Raw genomic sequence first — 25,707 nt, 5'->3', positions numbered from 1 at the left:
ATCTAATGAATGATTATTAACGATAATTAATAGATTAAATTCAGGTATTCTGCCCTGTGCCCACAACCTCTTTCCTGTCAGCAGCCTGCATGTGACTAGTCTCTCTTTCGTCAGGACCCCCATCTCTTGTCCGTTTACTCTCTCCCAGGCCCTCCTCCCTCTTTTCTTCATAGAACTAAGGCCTCTGGTCCATCTCTAGCACCCTTGCCAAGTCTTTCCACTCCCTTGCCCCTTGCGTCTTCTGTTGTACTTTGCTAGCAAAACCCGCCTCCTGGATGACCACTAGCTGTCTGCCTTCTCTCTGCCTGCACCACACGCTGAGCACTGCAAGTCAACAGTGGGGCTGACGGAAACCCCTGTAGATTCTCCCTCATTAGCATTCCGAAGCAAGCCCTCAACACTGCTCAGCAATCCTGTTTCTTGGGCTTGTTCTTTCTCAACCCCCTACAATGACTGATTCAATCCTTCTTGTCTCCTCAGAGCCCTGACACTGCCCTGCACTTTCCCCTTCCCCATCCTCCCCATACCCACACCTCCTCTTTCATTTTCTGGATACAGCTTTACCTCCTATGTCACAGAGAAATTAGGAGCCATCAGATGGGAACTTCATTATCTTCCCGTCCCCCAACGTACAAACCTGCCTACACCTGCGCACCTCCTAGCCTCCTTCCCTCATGGTACAGCAGAGGCGCCCTCTCTCCTACCTATCCAGGCTTTGGATCCTGTTTCCTGCGATGTCACAGAAGTCTCACACGGTCAGTTCCTTCCTTTTCAGGTATGCTCACCTCCTTCCTCCCAGCTCTGCTCTTCCAATCAACATTTCAAACCTGCTCAATCTCTCCAATTTAAATCTTGTCCTCTTGCCTCACGTTCTCAATTAGCTACCTTTTTCGGGGTTGTGCATACTCTCTCTTCACTTCCTCCCCTCTCGCTTAACCCTCACTTCACTCCAGGTCTGGCTCTGTCCTCATTGCCCTTCTGAGACAATTGTCACATGTCTCCAGACCTAATGGACGTTTCAGTCTGCATCTTGCTTGACCTCTCAGAGCATGACTTTACCTATTTCTTCTTACGCACACCCTCCTGTTGGTTTCTGTGAACCTGCACTCTTCTGGATTTCCTTCTGCCTCTCAGGTTCTCTGCAGGCTCATCTTTGTCTTTCTGGTCTTTTAAACTGTTGAGTTCTTCAGGGCTCTGCCATAGGCCCCCTTCTCTTTCTCTGGCGTCTCTTTATAGGATCTTAGGCATCTCTGCAGCTTGAATTGTCATTTATCTGCTGACTCCAGAATATGCACCTCTGGCTCCAACCTTCAACATGGGCTCCGGGCCTATGTATCCATCTGCCTACTGAACACCTCCCCTTGGACATCCCAAATGCTCTTCATGCTCAGCATCTCCAGGACTGAGGTTCACAGATCTCTGGGCCTCATTGGGTTTCCATCCTGTGGAACAGCATTGCCGTCATCCAGTTGCACAAACCAGGAACCTAGGAGTCATCCCTGAGACTTCCCTCTTCTTGACGCCCTGCCTCCCCAAAATCCAATCTGTCACTCTGTCCTGGTGATTTGTACCTTGTGATATCCACCATCTCCACTCACCATCATAGGCTCAGCTCCTGTCATCTGATCTATCACCAGAGCTCCTACTGGGGCTACCTGCATTCTCACCTTCTACCAACCCATTTCCACACCAAAGTGGCTTTCATACTGGTGTTCTGATTGTCATGCCCCCACCCCTCACATAAGACCCCCAGTGGCTTTCTGTCCTTTTTCTGTCCCTTGTCCTGACCTACACGGTCCTGTGTAGTCTGGCCCCTGCAGATCCCTCAAGTTCAACCACTCCTATGCCTTCTCTGGGTTCACCATGTGGCCCTTTTCTCATGTCCCAAACACCTTCTCTACCTCTACCCCAGGCCTGCCATCGAGCTTTGGCAAGTGCTGTTTCCTTTTTTTTCTGTACCTCTCTTCCAAATCTCCTTCACCTGTTTAACTCTTACTTATCCTTCAGCTGCCAAGAGGCAGGGTATCTAGTGGGTAAGAGCACGGACTCCTAGCCAGTGTGCTGGGTTCAAATCCCAGCTCTGCCACTTAACTAATTTGGGCAAGTTATTTAATCTCTCTGTGCCTCAGTTTTCTTCATGTGTAAAATGGGAATAATAAGTGTACCTATGGGCCGGCTCCGTGGCTTAGCGGTTAAGTGTGCGCGCTCTGATGCTGGCGGCCCGGGTTCGGATCCCGGGAGCGCCCCGAGGCACCACTTCTCCGTCCAACGTGAGGCCGAGTCCCACGTACAGCAACTAGAAGGATGTGAACCTATGACATACAACTATCTACTGGGGCTTTGGGGGGGAAAAACTGAATAAATAAAATCTTTAAAAAAAAAAAAAAAATAAGTGTACCTACATCAAGGGTTGTTACAAGGATTGGTTGGGGAACGTGTGTGTGTGTGTGTGTGTGTGTGTGTGTGTGTGTGTGTGTGTGTCTAGAGTGGGGCCTGGCATGTAGTTAGTGCTATATAAGTATCTGTTGTTATTGTTGCTTATTGCAAGAGTAAAATGCTACAATGATTGATGGTTTTGTAAAAGCTGTTAATTTACTATTCAAAACAACTGAGAAATGTATTTAATTAAAGAAACAGATTAACGGTTATTATATGAATATTTGGATAGAGAGTTAACTAAGGAAATAGATTAACAGTGTATCTGAATGTTGAGAAAGTGAGTTAACTAGATACCTTCAGGGAAAGTTATATCCTTTTTGAGCCAATAAACCATTTATACAAATTCAGGTAATATAAAGCAGAATATTAGAGAGTAAACTATAGCATAATTCTAATCTATAGAATTGATTGAGGTACTCTAGCATTCATAATATTAGACAAAATAATTCTTTCAATTAATCGGTTACTATGAGAGACAAAATAATACTTAATGACTGGGTGACAGTCTCAGTGTCTGCAGTGTCCTGGCAGAGCCAGCCAGCAGATCTCCCTATCTCTTCTCTGCTGACCCTAGTGGACAGTGAGCATCTAGTTAGAATGGCAGGAGCTGCACCACAGAGCAGCCACCTGTGTTATCTAGTGGACGACTGTGCTGAGAAATTCTTGTTTCTGCACTGCCTTGTCAATCTTTAAAGTTATTACTAAAATTTCTATTAATACAATTAAAATGTTTTGGTAATTTCAAAATTAGGCTTGTACGTGAGAAATGCATTCGAGGATGGTGACACTCTCTGATCTCGGCTTTGTCTGAATATTGATCTAGCACTCAAGCTTTCGGCATTCAGCCAAAATGTACATTCAGTGCACCTCTCAGTGTAGAACTTGTTGATAGGTGAATTTAATGTACACTTACTTATGTCCAAACATACAACCCAAAGTGTATGTTTCCTCACATTGGACACATTTTGTTGATAATTATATGTGCTATTTCCTTCCTTCCTCCTTTTGTTACAGAAGCATTACATGTCCCTTGTCACATGGTATTCTAATGTCCAAGGATACCTGTCTCAACTTCCTGTATTGTGCTTTAAGAATAAACCTAACATTTACTGAGCATTTGTTGTGTGCCAGGAACTACTCTAAATGCTTACATGTTGTAACTCATTCAACCCTTTGCTGCCCGTGAAGGAGAAGGTACTGTTATTATTCTCATACTGAGACATAGAGGTTAAATAATTTGCTAATAAGTAAGCAGAGCCAGAAGTTGAACCAGGTGTTGTTGCACAGACATTCATGCTCTTTAGTGAATGGTAGAAGTGATTAAAAGTGCTGTTTAGACTGACTTGCTATTAAGAACTGAAAAGGGGGGCCGGCCCCGTGGCTTAGCGGTTAAGTGTGCGCACTCCGCTACTGGTGGCCTGGGTTCCGATCCCAGGCGCGCACCGACGCACCACTTGTCCTGCCATGCTGAGGCCGCATCCCACATACAGCAACTAGAAGGATGTGCAACTATAACATACAACTATCTACTGGGGCTTTGGGAAGAAGAAGGAGGAGGACTGGCAATAGATGTTAGCTCAGGGCTGATCTTCCTCACAAAAAAAAAGAACTGAAAAGGGGAGAAGACGTTGGTTTTATAAGCAGAGGAAGAGCTGCCAGATCACTGAGGATTTCCCTATTCAGTAATACGGGGCCACATCTCCCTTCCTTCCTTAAAAGTAAAGCACTCTTTATGAAAGAAGAATGTTGAGGAAGCATTATTAGAAAATATCTGCAATAAATTATTCTTTAATTGTAATTTGTTTCCAAGTGTGTTTACTTAGACAATGAAGATTATGTATTGAATTTTCTTAAAGCATAGCAACACCTCTTTAAAATTTTTATAGCAAATTTCTGAGGAGCTCAATGTTTATCGTAAAATTCACTTCTCTTTCAGTACTTTGGAAGGAAATAGGAGATATTATTTACCTGTTAGGTTGAATCCGCTTACCCCAGTTAAGTATTCAGTTAGTAAAGTTTTATTTCCAGCATCCACTTCTCTTGATTCACTGCACACTTTCAGATACTCAAGTGACAAGATATTGCCTAAATGGGAACTCTGACCTTTGAATTGATTTATATGTTTCCTCTGCCCATATCTTGACTTTCTTCCATCCAACCATATTTCTCTGCCCTCTTATTCCCTAAATAGCACAGAGGGTAAGTGTGGGCTTTGGAGATAGAAGGACTGGGTGTGAAACGTGGCTCTTTCATTTATTGTTAGCTGTATGACCTCTCTCTGCCTCGATTTTCTTACCTGTAAAATGGAGCTGTTAATTGTATCTAGCTTGTGGGATTAATTATCAAGAGCGAATTAATATAATGCACTTTGAGTAGCATCTGGCTTCTAGTAAGTGTACGGTAAATGTTAGCATAATTATCCCATTTATTTCTAAGTAAAGGTAACTGTTATTAAAACAGTTCTGTTTCTTCTGTAATTTTACCCATTTAGAAACAAGTGTATAACTATCAAATTTGCATATAACATTATGCGTATTACAAGTCATAGATTTGACCACCTGATATCCATAAGCAGCTTTGATGGAAAATTGTGTCCCAAGATTTTTGATAATACACCAAGAACTGTGAAAGTTTTTGAATTACTCAAAAAGAGTGTGTTAAATTTACAGTGATAGCAGTTACGATGCTTTTATTACTCAGAAATATACCTGCATTAGTCCTTCCTGGAACTGAGGGATTACTCACACATCTCTTCCTGTCGAATATCCAGTCTTTGCTAAAACTGTCAGTAAAAACTGCATTTCTTGCCAATTCAAATGGGAAATGGAATCTGCCTCACAGAACTGTCATAGAATGTGTTTTTTGTAATCATTTTTGGTCAGTAGGGAATAAGATTAAGGAGCCTGGCCTGGGTGATGTTATACTGCTCCTAACATGGCTTGTTGAAATGGCAGATGATAAAGGAGAACGGACGGGGCACCTGTGTGTGCACCCTTCTGCGAGGCGCGCTGCGTGAGCGGGGCGAGTCCTTGTCGCAGGTGCTCTCACCAAGCTCCAGTTTGCTGGACCTGGGGCATCCACATGTCACTTCAGGGCTGTGCTTCTCATATGCCTTGTACTTTTTGGGTCTCATTCTTTATGTTTAGATATGATGTTCTTTAAAACAAACAGAGAGACAAATAAGTACTTCTTTTGTGGCCTTAACACAAAATCTGTTTTTATTGAACTTTTTGAGATTTATTAACTTCTATTAGGTTATCTTAGTTATGAAAGAATCCTCAAATTCATAGCATCCAGTTCTGCTGATGTCCTAATTCTGTCACAAGTAGGCTAAAGAACCTTTATGTTCCTTAATATTTCTTTATTTTTAGCTCTGTATTAAAAGATTATAGTACAGATAAATGTGTTTAAAATAAGAACAGTAGAATGAATCTTCAAGTAAGTTATTCAGCTTAAACTGTTATCAAATCATGGCCATTCCTTTTTTTTTTTTTTTTTTGTGAGGAAGATCAGCCCTGAGCTAACGTCTGGTGCCAATCCTCCTCGTTTTGCTGAGGAAGACTGTTCCTGGGCTAACGTCCGTGCCCATCTTCCTCTACTTTATGTGGGACGCCACCACAGAATGGCTTGACAAGTGGTGCGTCAGTTCGCGCCAGGGATCCGAACCTGCAACCCCAGGGCGCCAAAGCAGATCATGCGCACTTAACCGCTATGCCACCAGGCTGGCCCCGGCCATTCTTATTTCATGTATTTCTCTACCCCCTCCCTCTTCCCCCAGGATACCATATAGCATCCATAAATGTTTCAGAATGTTGTATCTAAAAGACCACTCTTTTTAAAAAAATAACGAATACCATTATCTCATCTAAATTTCCATTAATATCATTAAATATCTAGGCAGTTTGTCAGTTCCCTGATAGTCTCAAAATCTTTTTTAAAAACGACTTGTTTGAATTAATATTGAAATATACTTCTCAATTGGTGTGTCTCTTTTTAAAACAGCTTTATTGAGATACAGTCCACATCCAATAAATGGCATATATTTAGTATGTACAATTTTACAAGCTTGGACATACATTTACACTTGTGAAAGCATTACCACAATCAAAATAACAAGTCTATCAACCCAAAAAGTTTCCCTTTGTCCCTTTATAATCCCACCCTCTTGCCCCTTCCCCCCAGGCAACCAGTGATCAACTTTTTGTCACTAAAGATTAGTTTGCAGTTGCTGTAATTTTATATAAATGGAATCATATGGCGTGTATTTTTCGTCTGTGCTCTTTCACTGAGCATGCGTATTTTGAGACTCATCCATGATGGTGCGTGTGTTATTAGTGCATTCCTTTTATTGTTGAGCGGCATTCTGCTGTATGGATAGACCGCAGTGTGTTTATCCACATGCCTGGTAATAGTGTTTGTGTTGTTTCAAGCTTTTGCTGTTACAGATAAAGCTGCTATGGACATGTTTGTGTACCAGTCTTTCTATGCATATACACTTTCATTTCTCCTCATAAACATCTAGAAGTGAAACAGTTGGACTACATGGTAGGCATACATTTAACTTTTTAAGAAACTGACAAACTCTTTTCCAGAGTGGTGGTTCCAGTTTTTATACTTTTTTTAGCCATTATAATAGGTGTATATCTCATTGTGGTTTTAATTTGTATTTCTCAAATGACTAATGATGCTGAGCATCTTTTCAGGGGTTATTTGCCATCTGTATATCTTGTTTTAATAAAGAGTCTATTGGAATCATTTTATAATTGGGTTGTTTTCTTATTACTGAGTTTTGAGAGTTCTTTGTAAAATATTCTGGATTCGCCTCCTTTATTAGATACATGATTTGCAAATATTTTCTCCCAGTCTGTGGCCTGTCTTTTCATTCTTTTCACCCTGACTTTTAAAGAGCAGAAGTTTTTAATTTTGATGAAGTCTAGTTTATCAATTTTTTCTTGTATTGATCATGCCTTTAGTGTCAAATCTAAGAAATCTTTGCCTAACGTAGTATCACAAAGGTTTTCTACTATAAGTTTTATAATTTGGGGTTTTATATTTAGGTCTTTGATCCATTTTTTAAAAAATTAATGTATGAATGTACATTAATTTTGTATGTATGATCCATTTTGAGTTGATTATTGTATATGGCATGAGGTATGGATAGAAGTTCCTTTTTTTTGGCACAGGCATATTATTTATTAATTATTCCAGCACACTGAACACGATTGTTGAAAATCCATTGCCATGTGTGTGTGGGCCTCTTCCTGTACTCTGTATTTTGTTCCCTTGGTCTGTGTATATTACGCTAATACCACACTATCTTGATTATCCTTAAGTCACTTTTAATCTACGTTTTATTTTTTCTTTCCCTTGTAATTTATTTGTTGAAGAGTTTCCCAGAGTCAGAATTTTATTGACTACATCCCTGTGGGCAATAGTCTTCTATTTAACATTTAGCTCTCTGCGATGAAAAAGCCTGGATCTGTTGCACTTGCTGGTTTCTGTGGTATATATTTTGAATCATGGCTGATTTAATACCAACATGACATCACTGAATGCAGAGTTGGGAAGAGATGTGCCCTATTATATAGTATTTCCACTATACACATACAATAGGTATAAGTAACCCCAAGAGCATAGATAAAGGTAAAATGTAGTGAAATAATTAGGGAACAATGAATTGTATTTATTACCTTTGTTTTAATATAATGAATTATAAGTTTGTATAATTTAATTTTTGACAATGACTGTGTTTAATAGCCAGCTCACAAAATTCCTGAAAATTGAACAATTGGCTGTTATGACTTCGTGAGAGACAGTTCTAGCACAGCACTGCTTGTAGAGTGGTAGAACACGTTTCTCTGTCTCCTGTATTTTCTGTATTTCCTGAAAGTTAATAGTGAGAAGCAGAGGTTTGATCAAATTCAGGTTCAGCGTTTTGGCAAGATTGTTTGAAAGGTTATGGAAGGCTGTTGATCATCATTGCCTTTATCCATTAATTCATTAGGGCTGTGAATTGATTATTGTCTGATTCTGTCATTCATTCTTCATTTATTAGCTGGGATGATCTGTAAAGAAAAACTTACCTAGAATTAGTTGATTACACTGAGATATAAGTTCGTTTAGGAAATGCAGGATAAATAAAGGTACTTCTTTCTTTTATTTACCTATTTTAAGAAAAATGAGTTGTTTCCCTAGCATCCTTTAAAGATGCCAGTGACTTTTTTTGGATCATTATGAATTTACAGATTTAAACATCTTTGATGTGTTTTAATCCACTGAGTTTTTATTCTTATGGGTGCTTAAAGTGACCCATTTTTTAGCTACAGGGAGCCTCTTCAAGCTGATTCTTGATCCTGTGCACACACACTCAGTGGTCTCTGCTAGCTTCCTTGCTTTCTGGTAAGACAAGCTGTTCCAGACCCATCATTTCTACTTCCTGTCCCATGCTTCATACCTCATACTGAGCCATTTTTCCAAGAAGCCCATCTCCTTTAATAGAATATGGTATTTAGAGACCCGAGTCTGAGCACTAGGGGTGCTCACTGCTACCGTCTTTTTGATTGTTTCTAGGACATTTAGGTGGAGAGAGCTGGGAAATAGACATACACACATATATTTTTAAGTTCATTCAATATGTCCTTTTGAAATTTAGGACTATAAGATTGTTAGCTAAACTTCCTTACATTTGTTTCTCCTTTTCTTCCATGCTGAAAATTCCAGTTGTTAGTAACATCATACTATTACTTATTTGCTACAGATACAACAGTCACAAATAACATAACCAACACTACTTTCAATAATATGGTTACTAAAAAGTTATATATAGAGATGACTAATCAAATTCATATGTTAAAGGCACTTTAGTTTCTCCTGATGGTTATATCACTAGCTTGATAAACATTTAGGTTAATTTGATTAATTTTGCTTTCAAATTTTAGAGATTGAATTTTAATTTAAATCTGTTTTATACCTATGTAAAATATTCACGTTTCCAAAGTTCGATCTGATAAAACGTGATATTTTCCAACTAGCTTCTATCCCTGTTCTTTCCCTGGTTTATATTACAATGAAAAAAAACCTATATGTATTAATGTTTGCGTGTCTCCCTATGCCTTAGGTGAATGGTAACATACGTTCTTTTTTTATTTTTTAATTTAAAAAAAAATTTTTTTTTTAAATTATTTTTTATTCCCCCAAAGCCCCAGTAGATAGTTGTATGTCATAGTTGCACATCCTTCTAGTTGCTGTATGTGGGACGCGGCCTCAGCGTGGCCGGAGAAGTGGTGCGTTGGTGTGCACCCGGGATCTGAACCCGGGCTGCCAGCAGCGGAGCGCGCACACTTAACCACTAGGCCACGGGGCCGGCCCGGTAACATACATTCCACCTTGCTTTTGTATCAGTATATCCAGGAGGTGCTCCATAGCAATATATATATTCCTCATTCCTTTGTAAGCTGCTTAATATTGGTGTTTAATATCCATAATTTTTTACCCAATTCCTTTCTAGATGAGTTTGGGTTGTTTCTAGTATTTACTATTACAAAGTCTTAATGTCTTTTCATATTTTTGCCAGTATGTGTTTGAGATACTTATTTTTCCAACATTTTATTATAAAAATTTTCAAACACAGCAAAGTTTAAAGAATTTTACAGTAAACACCTATACCCACCACCTAAACTGATATAAAATTTATTGTGAAATGTACAAAAACAAATGTACAGTTATTGTTTTGAAAAGTGCATATACTTGTGGAACCCACACTCCTGGGTTATAGAGATATAGAATGTTACCGTCACCCGAGGAAGTTCGCTCATGCTCCTCCATAGGGAGCCACGGCTTTGATGTTTTTTCTAGTGTCACATTTGTATTTTAAAATCACTTTACAAATGTCTCTACTTTGGATGCTCTATGATTAGTTTTCTCTCCTGATTTTTCTTGTGTTTTTATATCAGTAACCTGTAATCTAGAACCTTAGATTACATTAGCCTTCATTGAGAGCATTATAGACTAGATTCCCTCCGTACTCCACATCGAATATGTTTTTTTTCTTTTAAACAACCTTATTGAGATATAATTTCCATATTACACAATCCGGCTGTTTAAACTGTACAGTTCAGTGGTTTTTGGTATTTTACATTATTAAATTCTTTTTTGTATATAAAGGCTTCTTTTTTTTTTTTTTTTTTTTTTTTGTGCTGAGGAAGATTCACCCGGAGCGAACATCCATGTCAGTCTTCCTCTATTTTGTATGTGGGTCACTGCCACAGCATGGCTGCCAATGAGTGGTGTAGGTCTATGCCCGGGAACTGAACCTGGGCCACTGAAGCAGAGTGCGCCGAATTTAACCACCTAGGCCATGAGGCTGGCCCTACATTATTAATTTTTTAAAATTGTAGTAAAATATATAACATAAAAATTGCCATTTTTACCATTTTAAAAAAGTGTACAGTTTAGTGGCATGAGTTGCATTCACGTTGTGTGCAACCATCACCACTATCCGTCTCTATCTTCACCATCACAAACAGAAACTCTGTACCCGTGAAACAATAACTCCCCATTCCCCCTTCCCACAGCCTCTGGTAACCCTATTCTACTTTGTCTCTATGAATTTGGCTACTCTACATACCTCATATAGGTGAAATGCAATATTTGTGCTTCTGTGTCTGGCTTTTTTCACTTAGCATGATGTTTTCAGGTTCATCCATGTCATAGGCTGTATCAGTACTCCATCTTTCTCTTTTGTATATTATCTTTTTGTTGGTGGTAAAACCTATATATTACAATTTTAATCATTTTAATGTATACAATTAAGTGACATTTAGTACATTCACAGTGTTATGCAACCATCACCATTATCTAGTTCCAGAACATTTTCATCACGCCATACCCATTAAGCAGTCACTCCCTATCCCCTCTCCACACAGTCCCTGGCTACCACTAATGGGCTTTCTGTCTCTATGAATTTGCCTTTTCTGGATGTTTCATATAAACAGAATCATACATAAGCTTTTTGTGCCTGGTTTATTTCACTTAGAATAGTGTTTTCAAGGTTTATTCATGTTGTAACATGTATCAGTATTTTATTTCTTATAGCCAATGATATTCCATAGTACAGATATACCATATTTTGTTTACTCATTCATCAGCTGATGGACATTTAAGCTGTTTCTACTTTTTGGCTGTTAGGAATAGTGCTTATACCATTCTTCTGTATGTTTTCACATGGATATATGTTTTTGTTTCTCTTGGGTATATTACCTAGGAGTAACACTGCTAGGTCAGGTGGTGACTCTATGTTTAAATTTTTGACCAGACTGTTTTCCAAGTTGGCCACACCATTTCATATTCCCACTAGCAATGTGTGAGGTTCTAATTTCTCCAAATCCTCGCTGCACTTGTTAAATTTATTTTTTATTCTAACCATCCTAGTGAGTGTGGAGTGGTGTAAGTCATTGTGGTTTTGATTTGTATTTCCCTGATGTTATATTATGATGCTAATGATGTTGAGGATCTTATTGGCGATTTATAGATCTTTTTTGGAAAAATGTCTATTCAGAGCCTTGCCTGTTTTTTAGTTGGGTCATTTCTTTTTATTGAGGTGTAAGTGTTCTTTATGTATTCTAAATGTAAGTCCCTTATCAGAAATATGATTTGCAAATATTTTCTACCATTCTGTGGGTTGTCTTTTCACTTTCTTATTGGTGTCCTTTGCAGCACAAAAGTTTAAAGTTTTGGTAATGTCCAGTTTATCTACTTTTTCTTTTGTTGCTTATGCTTTTGGTGTCATATATAAGAAACAGGTGCCTAATCTAATATCATGAAGGTTTATGTCTGTTTTTTCTTTTAAGAGTTTTATACTGCTAGCGCTTATATTTATGGTGTGAGATAGGGGTCCAACTTCATTCTTTTGCAAGTGGATATCTAGTTTTCCCGGCACCATTTGTTTAACAGACTATTGATTCTCCTTTGAATTGTCTTTGGCACTCTGGTTGAAAAAAATCAGTTGATCATAAATATGAGGATTGATTTCTGGAGTCTGAAATCTATTCCATTGATCTATATGTCTGTCTTCTGTTTTCTTTTAAAAACTCATGAATTTAAAGAGGATATTTAAAAAAACATGCATTTGTGACCCATTGTTTTATAACCTCTGTTCATGGTTTCCTATATTTGTTTTGTCTCAATAGCTTCTCCCATTTTCTTCTAGAATTATCTCATTTTGTGTGTAATGCCATCCAGGAAGGGAGTGCCTGGTGGTGAAGCATAATGTTAATATCATCAGGATGGTGATGTTCCCATTTTTCAAAGACTGCTTTAAACACAGGAAGTATCTTCAGTTGGCAATGTTGGCATAAAATGATGAATATAAAATAAGGAAGCTTATGGTTCAAAGATTTTCTTACCTTATTTAGATTTGACATGGAGTGCATGAAAGTATGTTAAACTAATGGTTATGACTTTTTCTTTGAGAGAGTAGACATTTCAGACCCATCAAAAATTATTCTTTATGACTATACTTCTTTATAGAGTTCCTGAGTTGGAGGTAGAAGAAGAAACTCAAGTTCAAGAGATGACCCTAGATGAGTGGAAAAATCTTCAAGAACAAACCAGACCAAAGCCTGAGTTTAACATCCGGAAACCTGAGTCCACTGTCCCTTCCAAAGCAGTGGTGATACACAAGTCGAGATACAGAGATGATGTAAGCATCACGTTTCTGTCTAGAGGGAATCTTCACTGCTGCCTTATTGGAAACAAAATGGGCCTGTCCACTTCTATTTTGAAAATGGAATGTCGTAGTTGGCATTCTAGTTTCTACCTAAGAGTAATTAGAGATGATGTGTGCCTAATTTTACTGTATCTTTATTGTTCATTAAGAAAAAGAATTGAATCCTGATCTGTTGACACTTAGTACACAGCAGTTAGAGTGACGGTGCGTTTTCTGCTCGCACTGGTACTGTGCTGAGACTGTGAGAACACTGTATGTTAATTGCATTTCATTTTTGTCTCAAAAGAGAGATTCACGAGCCAGTCCTGATGTTCTAGTGGTTCAAGTTCGGTGCTCTCACTGCTTTGGCAGCCCAGGTTCCTTTTCTGATCATGGAACAACACCACCCGTCTGTCAGTTGCCATGCTGTGATGGTGGCTCACATAGAAGAACTAAAAGGACATACAACTAGTATATGCAACTGTGCACTGGGGCTTTAGGGAGAAAAAAAGTTATATAAAAAGAGAAGTTCAGAATGTTTTGTGAATGATGACCTTTCAAAGTATAACTACTCTGCATTTTGTGATTAGATTACCTTCAGCTCTAATTCTTTTTTGTTTATTTCTTTAATTTCCTTTATTTTTTTGTTTTATTTTACTTTTTAAAATTTAATTATTTTATTGAGGTCATATTGGCTTATAACATTGTGTAATTTCAGGTGTACATTATTGTATAATATCAGTTTCTGTATAGACTGCATCGTCCTTGCCACCAATAGTCTAGTTTTTATCCCTCACCAAATATATGTGCCCCTTAACGCCTTTTGGCCTCCCCGCCGCTTCCCCTCTGGTAACCACTAACCTGTTCTCTTTATCCCTGTGTTTATCTTCCACATATGAGTGAAATCATAAGGTATTTGTCTTTCTCTGTCTGACTTATTTTGCTTAGCATAATACCCTCAAAGTCCATCTATGTTGTTGCAAATGGCATGATTTTGTCTTATTATGGCTGAGTAGTACTCCATTATACATGTGGTATATATACATATACCACATCCTCTTTATCTGTTCATCTGTTGATGGGCACTTGGGTTACTTCCACATCTTGGCTATTGTGAATAATGCTGCAGTGAACATAGGGGTGCATAAATCTCTTTGAATTGTGGATTTCATGTTCTTTGGGTAAATACCCAGTAGTGGGATAGCTGGATCATATGGTATTTCTGTTTTTTTTCTTTAATTTTTTGTTTATTGCAGTAACATTGGTTTATAACATTGTATAAATTTCAGGTGTACATCATTATACTACTATTTCTGCATAGATTACATCATGTTCACCACCCAAATACTAATTACAACCCATCACCACACACATGTGCTGAATTATCCCTTTTGCCCTCCTCCCTCCCCCCTTCCCCTCTGGTAACCACCAATCCAATCTCTGTCTCTATGTGTTTGTGGGTTGTTGTTATTATCTACTACTTAATGAGAGAAATCATATGGTATTTGACCTTCTCCCTCTGACTTATTTCACTTTGCATAATACCTTCAGTGTCCATCCATGTTGTCACAGATGGCTGGATTTCATTGTTTCTTATGGCTGAGTCGTATTCCATTGTGTATATATACCAGATCTCCTTTATCCATTCATCCCTTGATGGGCACTTAGATTGCTTCCAAGTCTTGGCTATTGTGAATAACGCTGCAGTGAACACAGGGGTGCATGTATCTTTACGCATTGGTGTTTTCAAGTTCTTTGGATAAATATCCAGCAGTGGAATAGCTGGATCGTATGGTAGTTCTATCCTTAATTTTTTCAGGAATCTCCGTACTGTTTTCCATAGTGGCTGCACCAGTTTGCACTCCCACCAGCAGTGTATGAGAGTTCCCTTCTCTCCACATCCTGTCGAACACATGTTGTTTCCTGTCTTGTTAATTGTAGCCATTCTGACAGGCGTGAGGTGATATCTCATTGTAGTTTTGATTTGCATTTCCCTGATAGTTAATGATTTTGAGCATCTTTTCATGTGTCTGTTGGCCATTGTGTATCTTCTTTGGAGAAATGTCTGTTCAGGTCTTTTGCGCATTTTTTAATTGGGTTGTTAGTTTTTTTTGTTGTTGAGATGCATGAGTTCTTTATATATTTTGGAGATTAAGCCCTTATCAGATGTATGGTTTGCAAATATCTTCTCCCAATTGTTAGGTTGTCTTTTCGTTTTGTTGATGGTTTCCTTTGCTGTGCAGAAGCTTTTTAGTTGGATGTAGTCCCATTTGTTTATTTTTTCTATTGTTTCTCTTGCCCGGTCAGACATGGTGCTTGAAAATATGTTGCTAAGACCGATGTCGAAGAGTGTACTGCCTATGTTTTATTCTAGAAGTTTCATAGTTTCAGGTCTTAAATTCAAGTCTTTAATCCATTTTGAGTTAATTTTTGTGGATGGTGTAAGGTAAGGGTCTACTTTCATTTTTTTGCATGTGACTATCCAGTTTTCCCAACACCATTTGTTGAAGAGACTTTCTTTTTTCCATTGTGTGTTCTTGGCTCCTTTGTCGAAGATTAGCTGTCCATAGATGTGTGGGTTTATTTCTGGGCTTTCGATTCTATTCCATTGATCTGTGTGTCTGTTTTTGTGCCAGTACAATGCTGTTTTGGTTACTATAGCTTTGTAGTATATTTTGAAATCAGGGAGTGTGATACCTCCAGCTTTGTTCTTTTTTCTCAGGATTCCTTTAGCTATTTGGGGTCTTTTGTTGTTCCATATGAATTTTAGGATTCTTTGTTCTATTTCTGTGAAAAATGTTGTTGGAACTTTGATAGGGATTGCATTGAATCTATAGATTGCTTTAGGAAGTATGGACATCTTAAGTATGTTAATTCTTCCATTCCAAAAGCACGGAATATCTTTCCATTTCTTTGTGTCTTCTTCAATTTCTTTCAGCAATCTTTTATAGTTTTCAGTGTACAGATCTTTCAGCTCTTTGGTTAAGTTTATTCCTAGGTATTTTATTCTTTTTGTTGCAATTGTAAATGGGATTGTATTCTTAATTTCTCTTTCTGCTACTTCGTTGTTAGTGTATAGAAACGCAACTGATTTTTGTATGTTGATTTTGTATCCTGCAACTTTACCATATTCGTTTATTACTTCTAAAAGTTTTTTGGTGGATTCTTTAGGGTTTTCTATATATAAAATCATGTCATCTGCAAATAGTGACAGTTTCACTTCATCCTTTCCAGTTTGGATCCCTTTTATTTCTTTTTCTTGCCTGATTGCTCTGGCTAGGACTTCCAGTACTATGTTAAATAGGAGTGGTGAGAGTGGGCATCCTTGTCTGGTTCCTGTTCTTAGAGGGATAGCTTTCAGTTTTTCACCATTGAGGATGATATTAGCTGTGGGTTTGTCATATATGGCCTTTATTATGTTGAGGTACTTTCCTTCTATACCCATTTTATTTAGAGTTTTTATCATAAATGGATGCTGTATCTTGTCAAATGCTTTCTCTGCATCTATTGAGATGATCCTGTGACTTTTATTCTTCATTTTATTAATGTGGTGTATCATGTTGATTGATTTGCGAATGTTGAACCATCCCTGCATCCCTGGAGTAAATCCCACTTGATCATGGTGTATAATCTTTTCAATGTATTGTTGTATGCGATTCGCTAGTATTTTGTTGAGGATTTTTGCATTGATGTTCATCAGTGATATTGGCCTGTAATTTTCTTTTTTCGTGTTGTCCTTGTCTGATTTTGGTATCAGAGTAATGTTGGCTTCGTAGAATGAGTTAGGGAGCTTCCCCTGCTCCTCAATTTTTTGGAAGAGTTTGAGAAGGATAGGTATTAAGTCTTTGAATGTTTGGTAGAATTCACAAGGGAAGCATCTGGTCCTGGACTTTTATTTTTGGGGAGGTTTTTGATTACTGTTTTGATCTCCTTACGGGTGATTGGTCTATTCAAATTCTCTATTTCTTCTTGATCCAGTTTTGGAAGGTTGTGTGATTCTAAGAATTTATCCATTTTTTCCAGATTGTCGAATTTGTTGGCATATAGCTTTTCATAGTATTCTCTTATAATCTTTTGTATTTCTGAGGTGTCTGTTGTAATTTCTCCTCTTTCATTTCTGATTTTACTTATTTGAGCCTTCTCTGTTTTTTTTTTTTTGGTGAGTCTAGCTAAAGGTTTGTCTATTTTGTTTATGTTTTCAAAGAACCAGCTCTTGCTTTTATTAATTTTTTCTATTATTTTTTTAGTCTCTATTTCATTTATTTCTGCTCTGATTTTTATTATTTCCCTTCTTCTACTGATTTGGGGCTTTGTTTGTTCTTCTTTTTTCAGTTCCTTTAGGTGCATTGTTAGATTATTTGAGATTTTTCTTGTTTGTTGAGATAGGCCTGTATTGCTATAAACTTGCCTCTTAGAACCACTTTTGCTGTATCCCATAAATTCTGGCATATCGTATTTTCATTTTCATTTGTCTCCAGGTATTTTTTGATTTCTCCTTTGATTTCTTCGTTGACCCAATCGTTGTTCAGTAGCATTTTGTTTAATCTCCACGTTATTTGTGGCTTTTCTGATCTTCTTCCTATAGTTGATTTCTAGTTTCATATTATTGTGGTCAGAAAAGATGCTTGGTATTATTTCAGTCTTCTTAAATTTATGGAGACTTGTTTTGTGGCCTAATATGTGATGAATCTTGGAGAATGTTCCATGTGCATTTGAAAAGAACGTGTATTCTTTGGTTTTTGGATGGAATGCTGTGTATATATCTACTAGGTCCATGTGTTCTAGTGTGTCATTTAAGGCCAATATTTCCTTATTGATCTTCTGTTTGGATGATCTATCTGTTGGTGTAAGTCGAGTGTTCAAGTCCCCTACTATTATTGTGTTACCGTCTATTTCTCTTTTTATGTCTGTTAATAATTGCTTTATATATTTAGGTGCACCTACATTGGGTGCGTAGATGTTTACAAGTGTTGTATCCTCTTGTTGGATTGTTTCCTTGATCATTATGTAGTGCCCTTCGTTGTGTCTTGTTACAGTTTTTCTTTTAAAGTCTATTTTGTCTGATATGAGTATTGCTAGCCCAGCTTTCTTTTCATTGCCATTTGCGTGGAGTACGTTTTTCTATCCCTTCACTTTCAGTTTGTGAGTGTCTTTAGGTCTGAAGTGTGTCTCTTGTATGCAGCATATATATGGGTCTTGTTTTTTTATCCAGTCAGCCACCCTATGCCTTTTAATTGGAGCATTTAGTTCATTGACGTTTAAAGTAGCTATTGATAAGTATTTACTTACTGCCATTTCTTAACTTTTTTTTTTTCTCAGTGTTTTAGTAGTCCTTCTCTGTTCCTTTCTTCTTCTATACAGAATTGATGGTCTCTTTAGGTTGACCTCTATCTGAAAGCTCTACTCTTTAACTCCCTTCCTCCCTCATTTTATGTTTTTGATATCATATGTAACCTCTTTTTTGTGCATTTGTATCCATTACCCTCTTATCATGGAAATAGATAATTTTTCCTATTTGTGGTCTTCTCTTTTCCCCTTAAATCAGTCCCTTTAACATTTCTTGTAGCACTGGTTTCTTGGTGACGAACTCCTTTAATTTTTGCTTGTCTGGGAAACTTTTTCTCTCTCCTTCCATTTTGAATGATAACCTTGCCGGGGAGAGTATTCTTGGCTGTAAGTTTTTTCCTTTTAGCACTTTAAATATATCGTGCCACTCTCTTCTAGCCTGTAAGGTTTCTGCTGAGAAGTCAGCTGATAGCCTTATGGGGTTTCCTTTGTATGTAACTTGTCTTTCTCTTGCGGCTTGTAGGATTCTCTCTTTATCTTTAATTCTGGACATTTTGATTATGATGTGTCTTGGTGTGGGCCTCTTTGGGTTTATCTTGTTTGGTGCTCTCTGTGCTTCCTGTACCTGGATGTCTGTTTCCTTCCTTAGGTTAGGGAAGTTTTCATCTATTATTTCATCAAATAGATTCTCTGCCCCTTTGTCTCGCTCTTCTCCTTCTGGGAGACCTATAATATGGATGTTAGTGCACTTTTTTTTTTTTTTTTAATTTTTTGTTTATTGCAGTAACATTGGTTTATAACATTGTAAAAATTTCAGGTGTACATCATTGTACTTCTATTTCTGCATAGATTACATCATGGTCACCACCAAAATACTAATTACAACCCATCACCACACACATGTACCAAATTATCCCTTTCACCCTCCTCCCTCCCCCCTTCCCCTCTGGTAACCACCAATCCAATCTCAGTCCCTATGTGTTTGTTTATTGTTGTTATTATCTACTACTTAATGAAGGAAATCATAGGGTATTTGACCTTCTTCCTCTGACTTATTTCACTTTGCATTATACTCTCAATGTCCATCCATGTTGTCACAAATGCCTGGATTTCATCATTTCTTATGGCTGAGTAGTATTCCATTGTGTATATATACCACATCTTCTTTATCCATTCGTCCCTTGATGGGCACTTAGGTTGCTTCCAAGTCTTGGCTATTGTGAATAACACTGCAATGAACACAGGGGTGCATGTACCTTTACAAATTGGTGTTTTCAAGTTTTTTGGATAAATACCCAACAGTGGAATAGCTGGATCATATGGTAGTTCTATCCTTGATTTTTTGAGGAATCTCCAGTATGGATGTTAGTGCACTTGATGTTGTCCCAGATGTCCCTTAGACTATCCTCACTCTTTTTAATTCTTTTTTCTTTTACCTGTTCAGCTTGAGTAATCTCTTCTGGTCTTTCATCCAGCTCGCAGATCCGTTCTTCTGTATCCTCCACTCTGCTTTTGAGTCCCTCTAGTGAATTTTTCATTGCCATTATTGTATTATTCATTTCTGATTGGTTCTTTTTTATATCTTCCATTTCTTTGTTGACATTCTCACTGAGTTCATCTATTCTTCTCTCCAGATCAGTGAGCATCCTTAACACTCTTAGTTTGAACTCTCTGTTGGGTAGGTTGCTCATTTCTGTTTCACTTAGTTCCTTTTCTGGGGTTTTGTCCTGTTCCCTCACTTGGAATGTATTCCTTTGTCTCCTCATTTTGTCTCTTTCCCTGTGCTTGTGTGTACGTATTAGGTAGGTCAGCTACATCTTCTGCTCTTGGATAGGTGACCTTATATAAGTGATGCCTTAGGAGGCCTGCAGTGTGCTTCCCTCAGTTCCCAATATTCCAGGGGTGACCCCTATGTGGGCTACCTGTGTCCTTCTGTTGTGACATGTTTGCTCGCTCTGTAGGTGCCCAGGGAGGCTGAGTTATGTTCCTGGCCAGCTGTTGTAATGCTCGGCTGCTTGTAGTTGTTGTGGGCCCTTCAGTCTCTTTATCAGGTGTGGGGAGCCCCAGCACAGTTGGCTGCAAGTTCTAATACCACATTTGTGTTGCAGTATTTCTTTAAGTATGTAGGCCCCCAGCGTGGCAGGTTGTTAGGCTCAGGGGCTTACAAATGCTATAAGTCTCCAGCCTTTAGGTCTCTTGTCAGCTCTCTGAGAATTGCAGCTGGGTGGGGCTGGCCTCAGGCATGGGAGCACCCAGTTGTTTCAGGCTTTGGAAGGTGGGGCAAACCCTCATTTGGGTCTTTGAGAAGCACAAGTCTTCTGCATCTGACAAGCCCTGCTGCCCACAGGTCCACACACACAGTCAACACAGTCCTGCCCTGTGTGCGTGCCCTGACCTCCTGAAGTGGACCCAGTCACCAGTCTGCAGAGAATCCAGTCACCAATCTATGCAGGCTCACAAGTTGCCTGAGGGCTTGTTGTTGGCTGGGGCCAGTCCCTAGGGTGGGCTGCCTGCCCTGGCTGAGCTGGATTAAATCAGTGCTCTAGTGGGTCGGGCAGACCCTGGGCCAGCAGGCCCCAGGGAGAACTCCAATGGTGTCTGTGTCAGCACGCCCACACCAGGCCACAACATGGCTGCTGCCAATGTCCCACTCCCTGGAGAGGTCTCACCTCTCACTGCAATGCACTTAGAGCCTATCAGGTGAGTCTCTTTTTACCAAAGCACTGTGCACCTTTCTTTCTGAAGATTTTAGGTTGCTTTCTGAAATGGGTGAGTTTGTGCGTGGGCCCTTTAAGAGCCGGTTTTAATTTCTTTGTGAACCAGCTTTTCTGGGGGTACTCCCCAATGTTTTAGTAGCAGGCAAAGTCAGATATTACGCCACTCGTCTCGATTGTGCTGTGTCCACAAAATGTCTACAGTGGGGGCGATCTCTGGCTCAGGGGCCCGCTCCTCCAGGGAGGGCTGCCTACCTTTGGGCTGCTCCTGGGCGGCTGTGGAGTGCTGTGGCTTGTGAAGGCAGCGTTTTTTCTCTCCAGAAGGGAGTTTCTACCTCTTCCACCTCAATTAGGATTGTCCTTTGTTGCAGGAGTTCCTCTTCTCCAGTTTTCAGTTCTCTCTCAGGGGTAATTTTTCCAGAAGTAGTTGTAAATTGGCTGTGTCCACGGAAGGACGTGAGTTCAGAGTCTGCTTACACCGCCATCTTGACTTCTCTCCCTCTCAGCTTTTTTCTTATTGTTGATTTCTAGTTTCATAGTATTGTGGTCGAAAAAGATGCTTGATATCATTTCAATCTTCTTAAATTTATTGAGGCTTGCCTTGTTTCCCAACATATGGTCTATCTTTGAGAATGTTCCACGTGCACTTGAAAGGAATGTATTCTGTTGTTTTTGGATGGAATGTTCTATATATATCTATTAAGTCCATCTGGTCTAGTGTTCCATTTAAGGCCACTGTTACCTTGTTGACTTTCTGTCTGGATAATCTATCCATTAATGTAAGTGAGGTGTTGAGGTCCTCTACTGTTATTTTGTTGCTGTCAATTTATCCCTTTAGGTCTGTTAATAGTTGCTTTACATACTTTGGTGCTCCTGTGTTAGGTGCATGTATATATTCATAAGTGTTTTGTCTTCTTGGTGGAGTGTCTCTTTTATCATTATATACTGTCCCCCCATTATCTTTTTTATCTTAAAGTTTGTTTTATCTGAGATAAGTATGGCTACACCTGCTTTCTTTTGCTTGCCATTAGCTTGGAGTATCATCTTCCATCCCTTCATTTTGAGCCTGTGTTTGTCTTTAGAGCTGAGATGTGTTTCCTGGAGTCAGCATATTATTGGGTCTTGTTTTTAAATCCATCCAGCCACTCTGTGTCTTTTGATTGGTGAATTCAATACATTTTAATTTAGAGTGATCATTGATAAATGAGGGCTTTAATACTGTCATTTTATCTCTTGTTTTCTGGAGCTCTAATTCTTAATAGGATCATTTAATCACAGGAGTTGATCATTTGGGCTGGTCAGGGTTCTGACCTCTGAAGCCTTTCCTGTGTTAGTGCAGCAGCTCTGCTCCCTCTGGATAATCACCCGAACTGAGGAGAGGAGCCCTAAAGAGCCTGGCCACATGCCACGCCCTGCCACAGTAACCCACGCTCCTAGCTGGATTGCTCACAGCATCCTGCTCTCTGTGAGGACCTTATTTTTCATGATTTATGTTGAGTTCTTTATTGGAGGACTCAGCTTTGAAAATATCTACCAGCTATATTGATAAGGTTGGTCGGTAACCCATTTAATCACATTCTATTTGTTACTGAACTTAAGGGTACAGAGAAGCATTGTAATTGAAAATTTAGAATTTGCATCATTTAATCACAGCTATTGATCTTGATACCAGTCTCTGTCATGATGGTGATGAGCAAACTCTTCCTTTCTGCTGAATATTATTCATTGATTTTCGGTTTGGAACTGGTGAATTGTGTACTATGTAGATTTGTTTGTGTTCCTATTTACATTTTGGTTCATTGTATTCTTTGAATGAATACTTTCACTAGAGAGCCATTTATGATACAGGATCCCCTCCCACCTCCTGTTTTGGTTGGTCCAAGCTCTTAGAGGCCTTACTAGTAAGTTTTGAGCTATTCCACTAGAAATGGCTTTTGTGCACATGGGAGGCCAGAGCCGCCTTCTCTTGGAAATCTCTGTGAGGCATTTTTACAAGTCCATCAGCTAGCTGCATTGGTTCTTTTCCTATCCACTTTATTTGTTCTTTTTTGTTCTGGGGCATTGTAAATAAAGCTTTGCCTAAAACAAATGTGCTGTCAGGATGTGAAATGTGCAGCTGACACGTTGGGTAAAAATAATAGCTGCTTTTCCTTAATCCACACCAAATTCATCCTCCCTGGCTCCAGAGACAGGCCTCCTGGAATATTTGAAGCAACTGGGTTAGCTGAGTCATCGAGCTTGGTCTCAGTAAAGCGCACATCTTTGGTCCTTGTTAATCTTATGGCATTGAAGATTTTAGCCAGGAATTGTTCTTAAAGCAACATAAGCCAAACCTTGGGGTCACTAGTGTACTTTGTTCTGGGCGCTCTCAGAGACAAAACCCACCAGAGTAATGCCTCTCGTTTGGGTGGAGCTTTGTGGTTTGCCAGGTTCAGACCTAACAGTCGCCTGTGAGAGGAGCTGGGCCTGGACGCGCCCTGGCCTCGGAGCACTCCACTGCACGTTGCCCCTGCTTCCTGGGACACTGCCGCTGCCTCCCTGCTTGGGCAGTGGTTTATTATTTGCCTCTTACTGCTTTTTTTGTGCTTATCTTTTTACCAGAGTGCCAGTGTTCTTGAATTGTTCTTTTCTTCACCTTTTTAGCTTTAAGAGCCCATCTACCTAAGGCCTCTGCTTTATTTTCATGTGAATCTTTGAAGGGGACACAAATGTTAAACATGAAACCTGTAATAAACATATGGCCCAGAGGGGTTGATGTGCTCGGGGAGATTTGGTTCCAGTTCCTGGACAGGTTGCAGGAATGTTTAACATTATAGCACTTTGGAGAGTCTCATCCAAGATCATTGGCATATTTTTTCTAGGTTTATATTTTATTTAAAAGTGAGAGGTTTTGTTTTCTTTTGTTTTATCCATTATTATGAATTGAATCCAAATCAAATTTGGAGATTCATTTATTATAGTTTTCTTTTAATCAGAGACAGAACTTATTTGACCTCTTACAATAAAACGTACCTTCTCAAAGAATTTTAACTAAAGCAGTTCTTAAAAAGCAGCTTGAGCTCTTCTGCAGCATGCTAGCAGCCCTCAGATCAGCATACTCTGTTGTTTTACCATTACCATGTATTTGGAGTCAGAACTGTTTATTGTAAGTCATGTGGGTTTTTGGTTGTTTTTTTTGGTGAAGATTAGTCCTGAGCTAACATCCGTTGCTAATCCTCCTCTTTTTGCTGAGGAAGATTGGCCCTGGGGCTAACATCCACGCGCATCTTCCTCTACTGTATATGTGGGATGCCTGCCACAGCATGGCTTGATAAGTGGTGCGTAGGTCTGCACCCGGGATCCGAACTGGCGAACCCTGGGCCACCGAAGCGGAGTGTGTGAACTTAACCACTACGCCACAGGGCCAGCCCCTGCAGTTTTTAACATATGGTATTTGTATAGTTAGCACCCATATTGAAAGGAGTTTCTTTATCAAGTTCTATTCTAGGAAGGTGATATTTCCTTATTTATCAAAGTAGCATTTGTGAACAAATTTAAAAAAAGCAGAAATTAAAACTTTTTAATCTCAGCAAAATACACTTAGATATAAAATGTAGATTGCTGTTAATCATGTCAAATCTTACATCTTAAACTGCTAAACTGATACAAATTGGGTCTCACTTGAAGTAATAGTAAGGACTGTGAGTATGAGAATGTGTATTTGAGAAATGAGCAGAACCCACCTGTGCTGGAACCAGAGCAGCAGTGTCGTCTCCTCTGCCTAGCCCCACAGCCCAGGGTGGTGACACGTCAGGGAGGGCTGCTTTCCAGTGTGACGCCATCTGGGCTCCCTTGCAGCATAGCGCTAGGACACTGAGCTGAATGAGTGTCCATGGAGATGCTGTGTGTGTGTTTGATGCTGTAACTGTTGTTTCAGATGGTAAAGGATGACTATGAGGATGATGCCCACATTTTCCGGAAAGCGGCCAATGACATCACATCCCAGCTGGAGATTAATTTTGGTAACCTCCCTCGTCCCGGGCGTGGAGCCAGAGGTGGCCCACGGGGAGGCCGAGGAAGGATCAGAAGGGCCGAGAACTATGGTCCCAGAGCAGAAGTGGTGGTAAGTGTTTGTGTTCGAAATCCTGGATGGTTTTCTGAGGGACATGAGAGGATTAGGATGCCCCGGGCCTACACAGTCTAATTTTGGAGGGTCATCAGGTTTTGCTGTCGATTCCTCCTCTGTCTAGTGTGGATCTGAAGTTGGGGCGTTTAGAACGGCTATGTCAGCATTATGGTTATCAATTGGATACAGACCATTCTGTAGCCCTGTCCTTCAGGGTCTCCAGGGAGGTCCACTGTCTGCTGGGAATGCACACTCAGAACTGGAGAAATACTCACTCATCTGCATCAGACAAGATCCCCAGGCTTGGGTCCATCAGAGCAGCTGATGGTTGCATACTAACTATGATTGGACCGTCTGCCCGGTGCCCTTACGATGTCTTCAGGGTAGACAGAATCCTTCCTAAGGCTTCTAGGCCTCCTTGTGACCTCTCCAGGCTCACCTTCTTCCCCTGAGCCATT

General features: G+C 39.4%; 1 protein-coding gene across 7 annotated transcripts in view; it reads left to right on the top strand.

Annotated features, from left to right (window-relative positions):
- The window catches only part of HABP4 (hyaluronan binding protein 4), a 43,211-nt gene that overhangs the window by 15,856 nt on the left and 1,648 nt on the right, over nt 1-25,707 (top strand). For 3 of the 7 annotated variants that reach the window (XM_087444278.1, XM_087444275.1, XM_087444272.1), the window contains 3 exons: nt 713-775; nt 12,967-13,138; nt 25,061-25,246. In XM_087444278.1, coding sequence (XP_087300404.1) covers nt 713-775; nt 12,967-13,138; nt 25,061-25,246 — 421 coding nt within the window. Of the gene's footprint in view, nt 1-712; nt 776-1,236; nt 2,469-12,966; nt 13,139-25,060; nt 25,247-25,707 lie in introns of those variants that run through there. The other 4 variants (XM_087444279.1, XM_087444276.1, XM_087444273.1 and 1 more) reach the window with 2 other exon arrangements.

This window comes from Ceratotherium simum, chromosome 20 (genome assembly GCF_057802395.1).
Source record: "Ceratotherium simum simum isolate JZ-2026a chromosome 20, ASM5780239v1, whole genome shotgun sequence".
Classification (NCBI taxonomy): domain Eukaryota; kingdom Metazoa; phylum Chordata; class Mammalia; order Perissodactyla; family Rhinocerotidae; genus Ceratotherium; species Ceratotherium simum.
The sequence above is the reverse complement of the archived record's forward strand: the minus strand, read 5'-3'. Positions and strand labels throughout refer to the sequence as shown.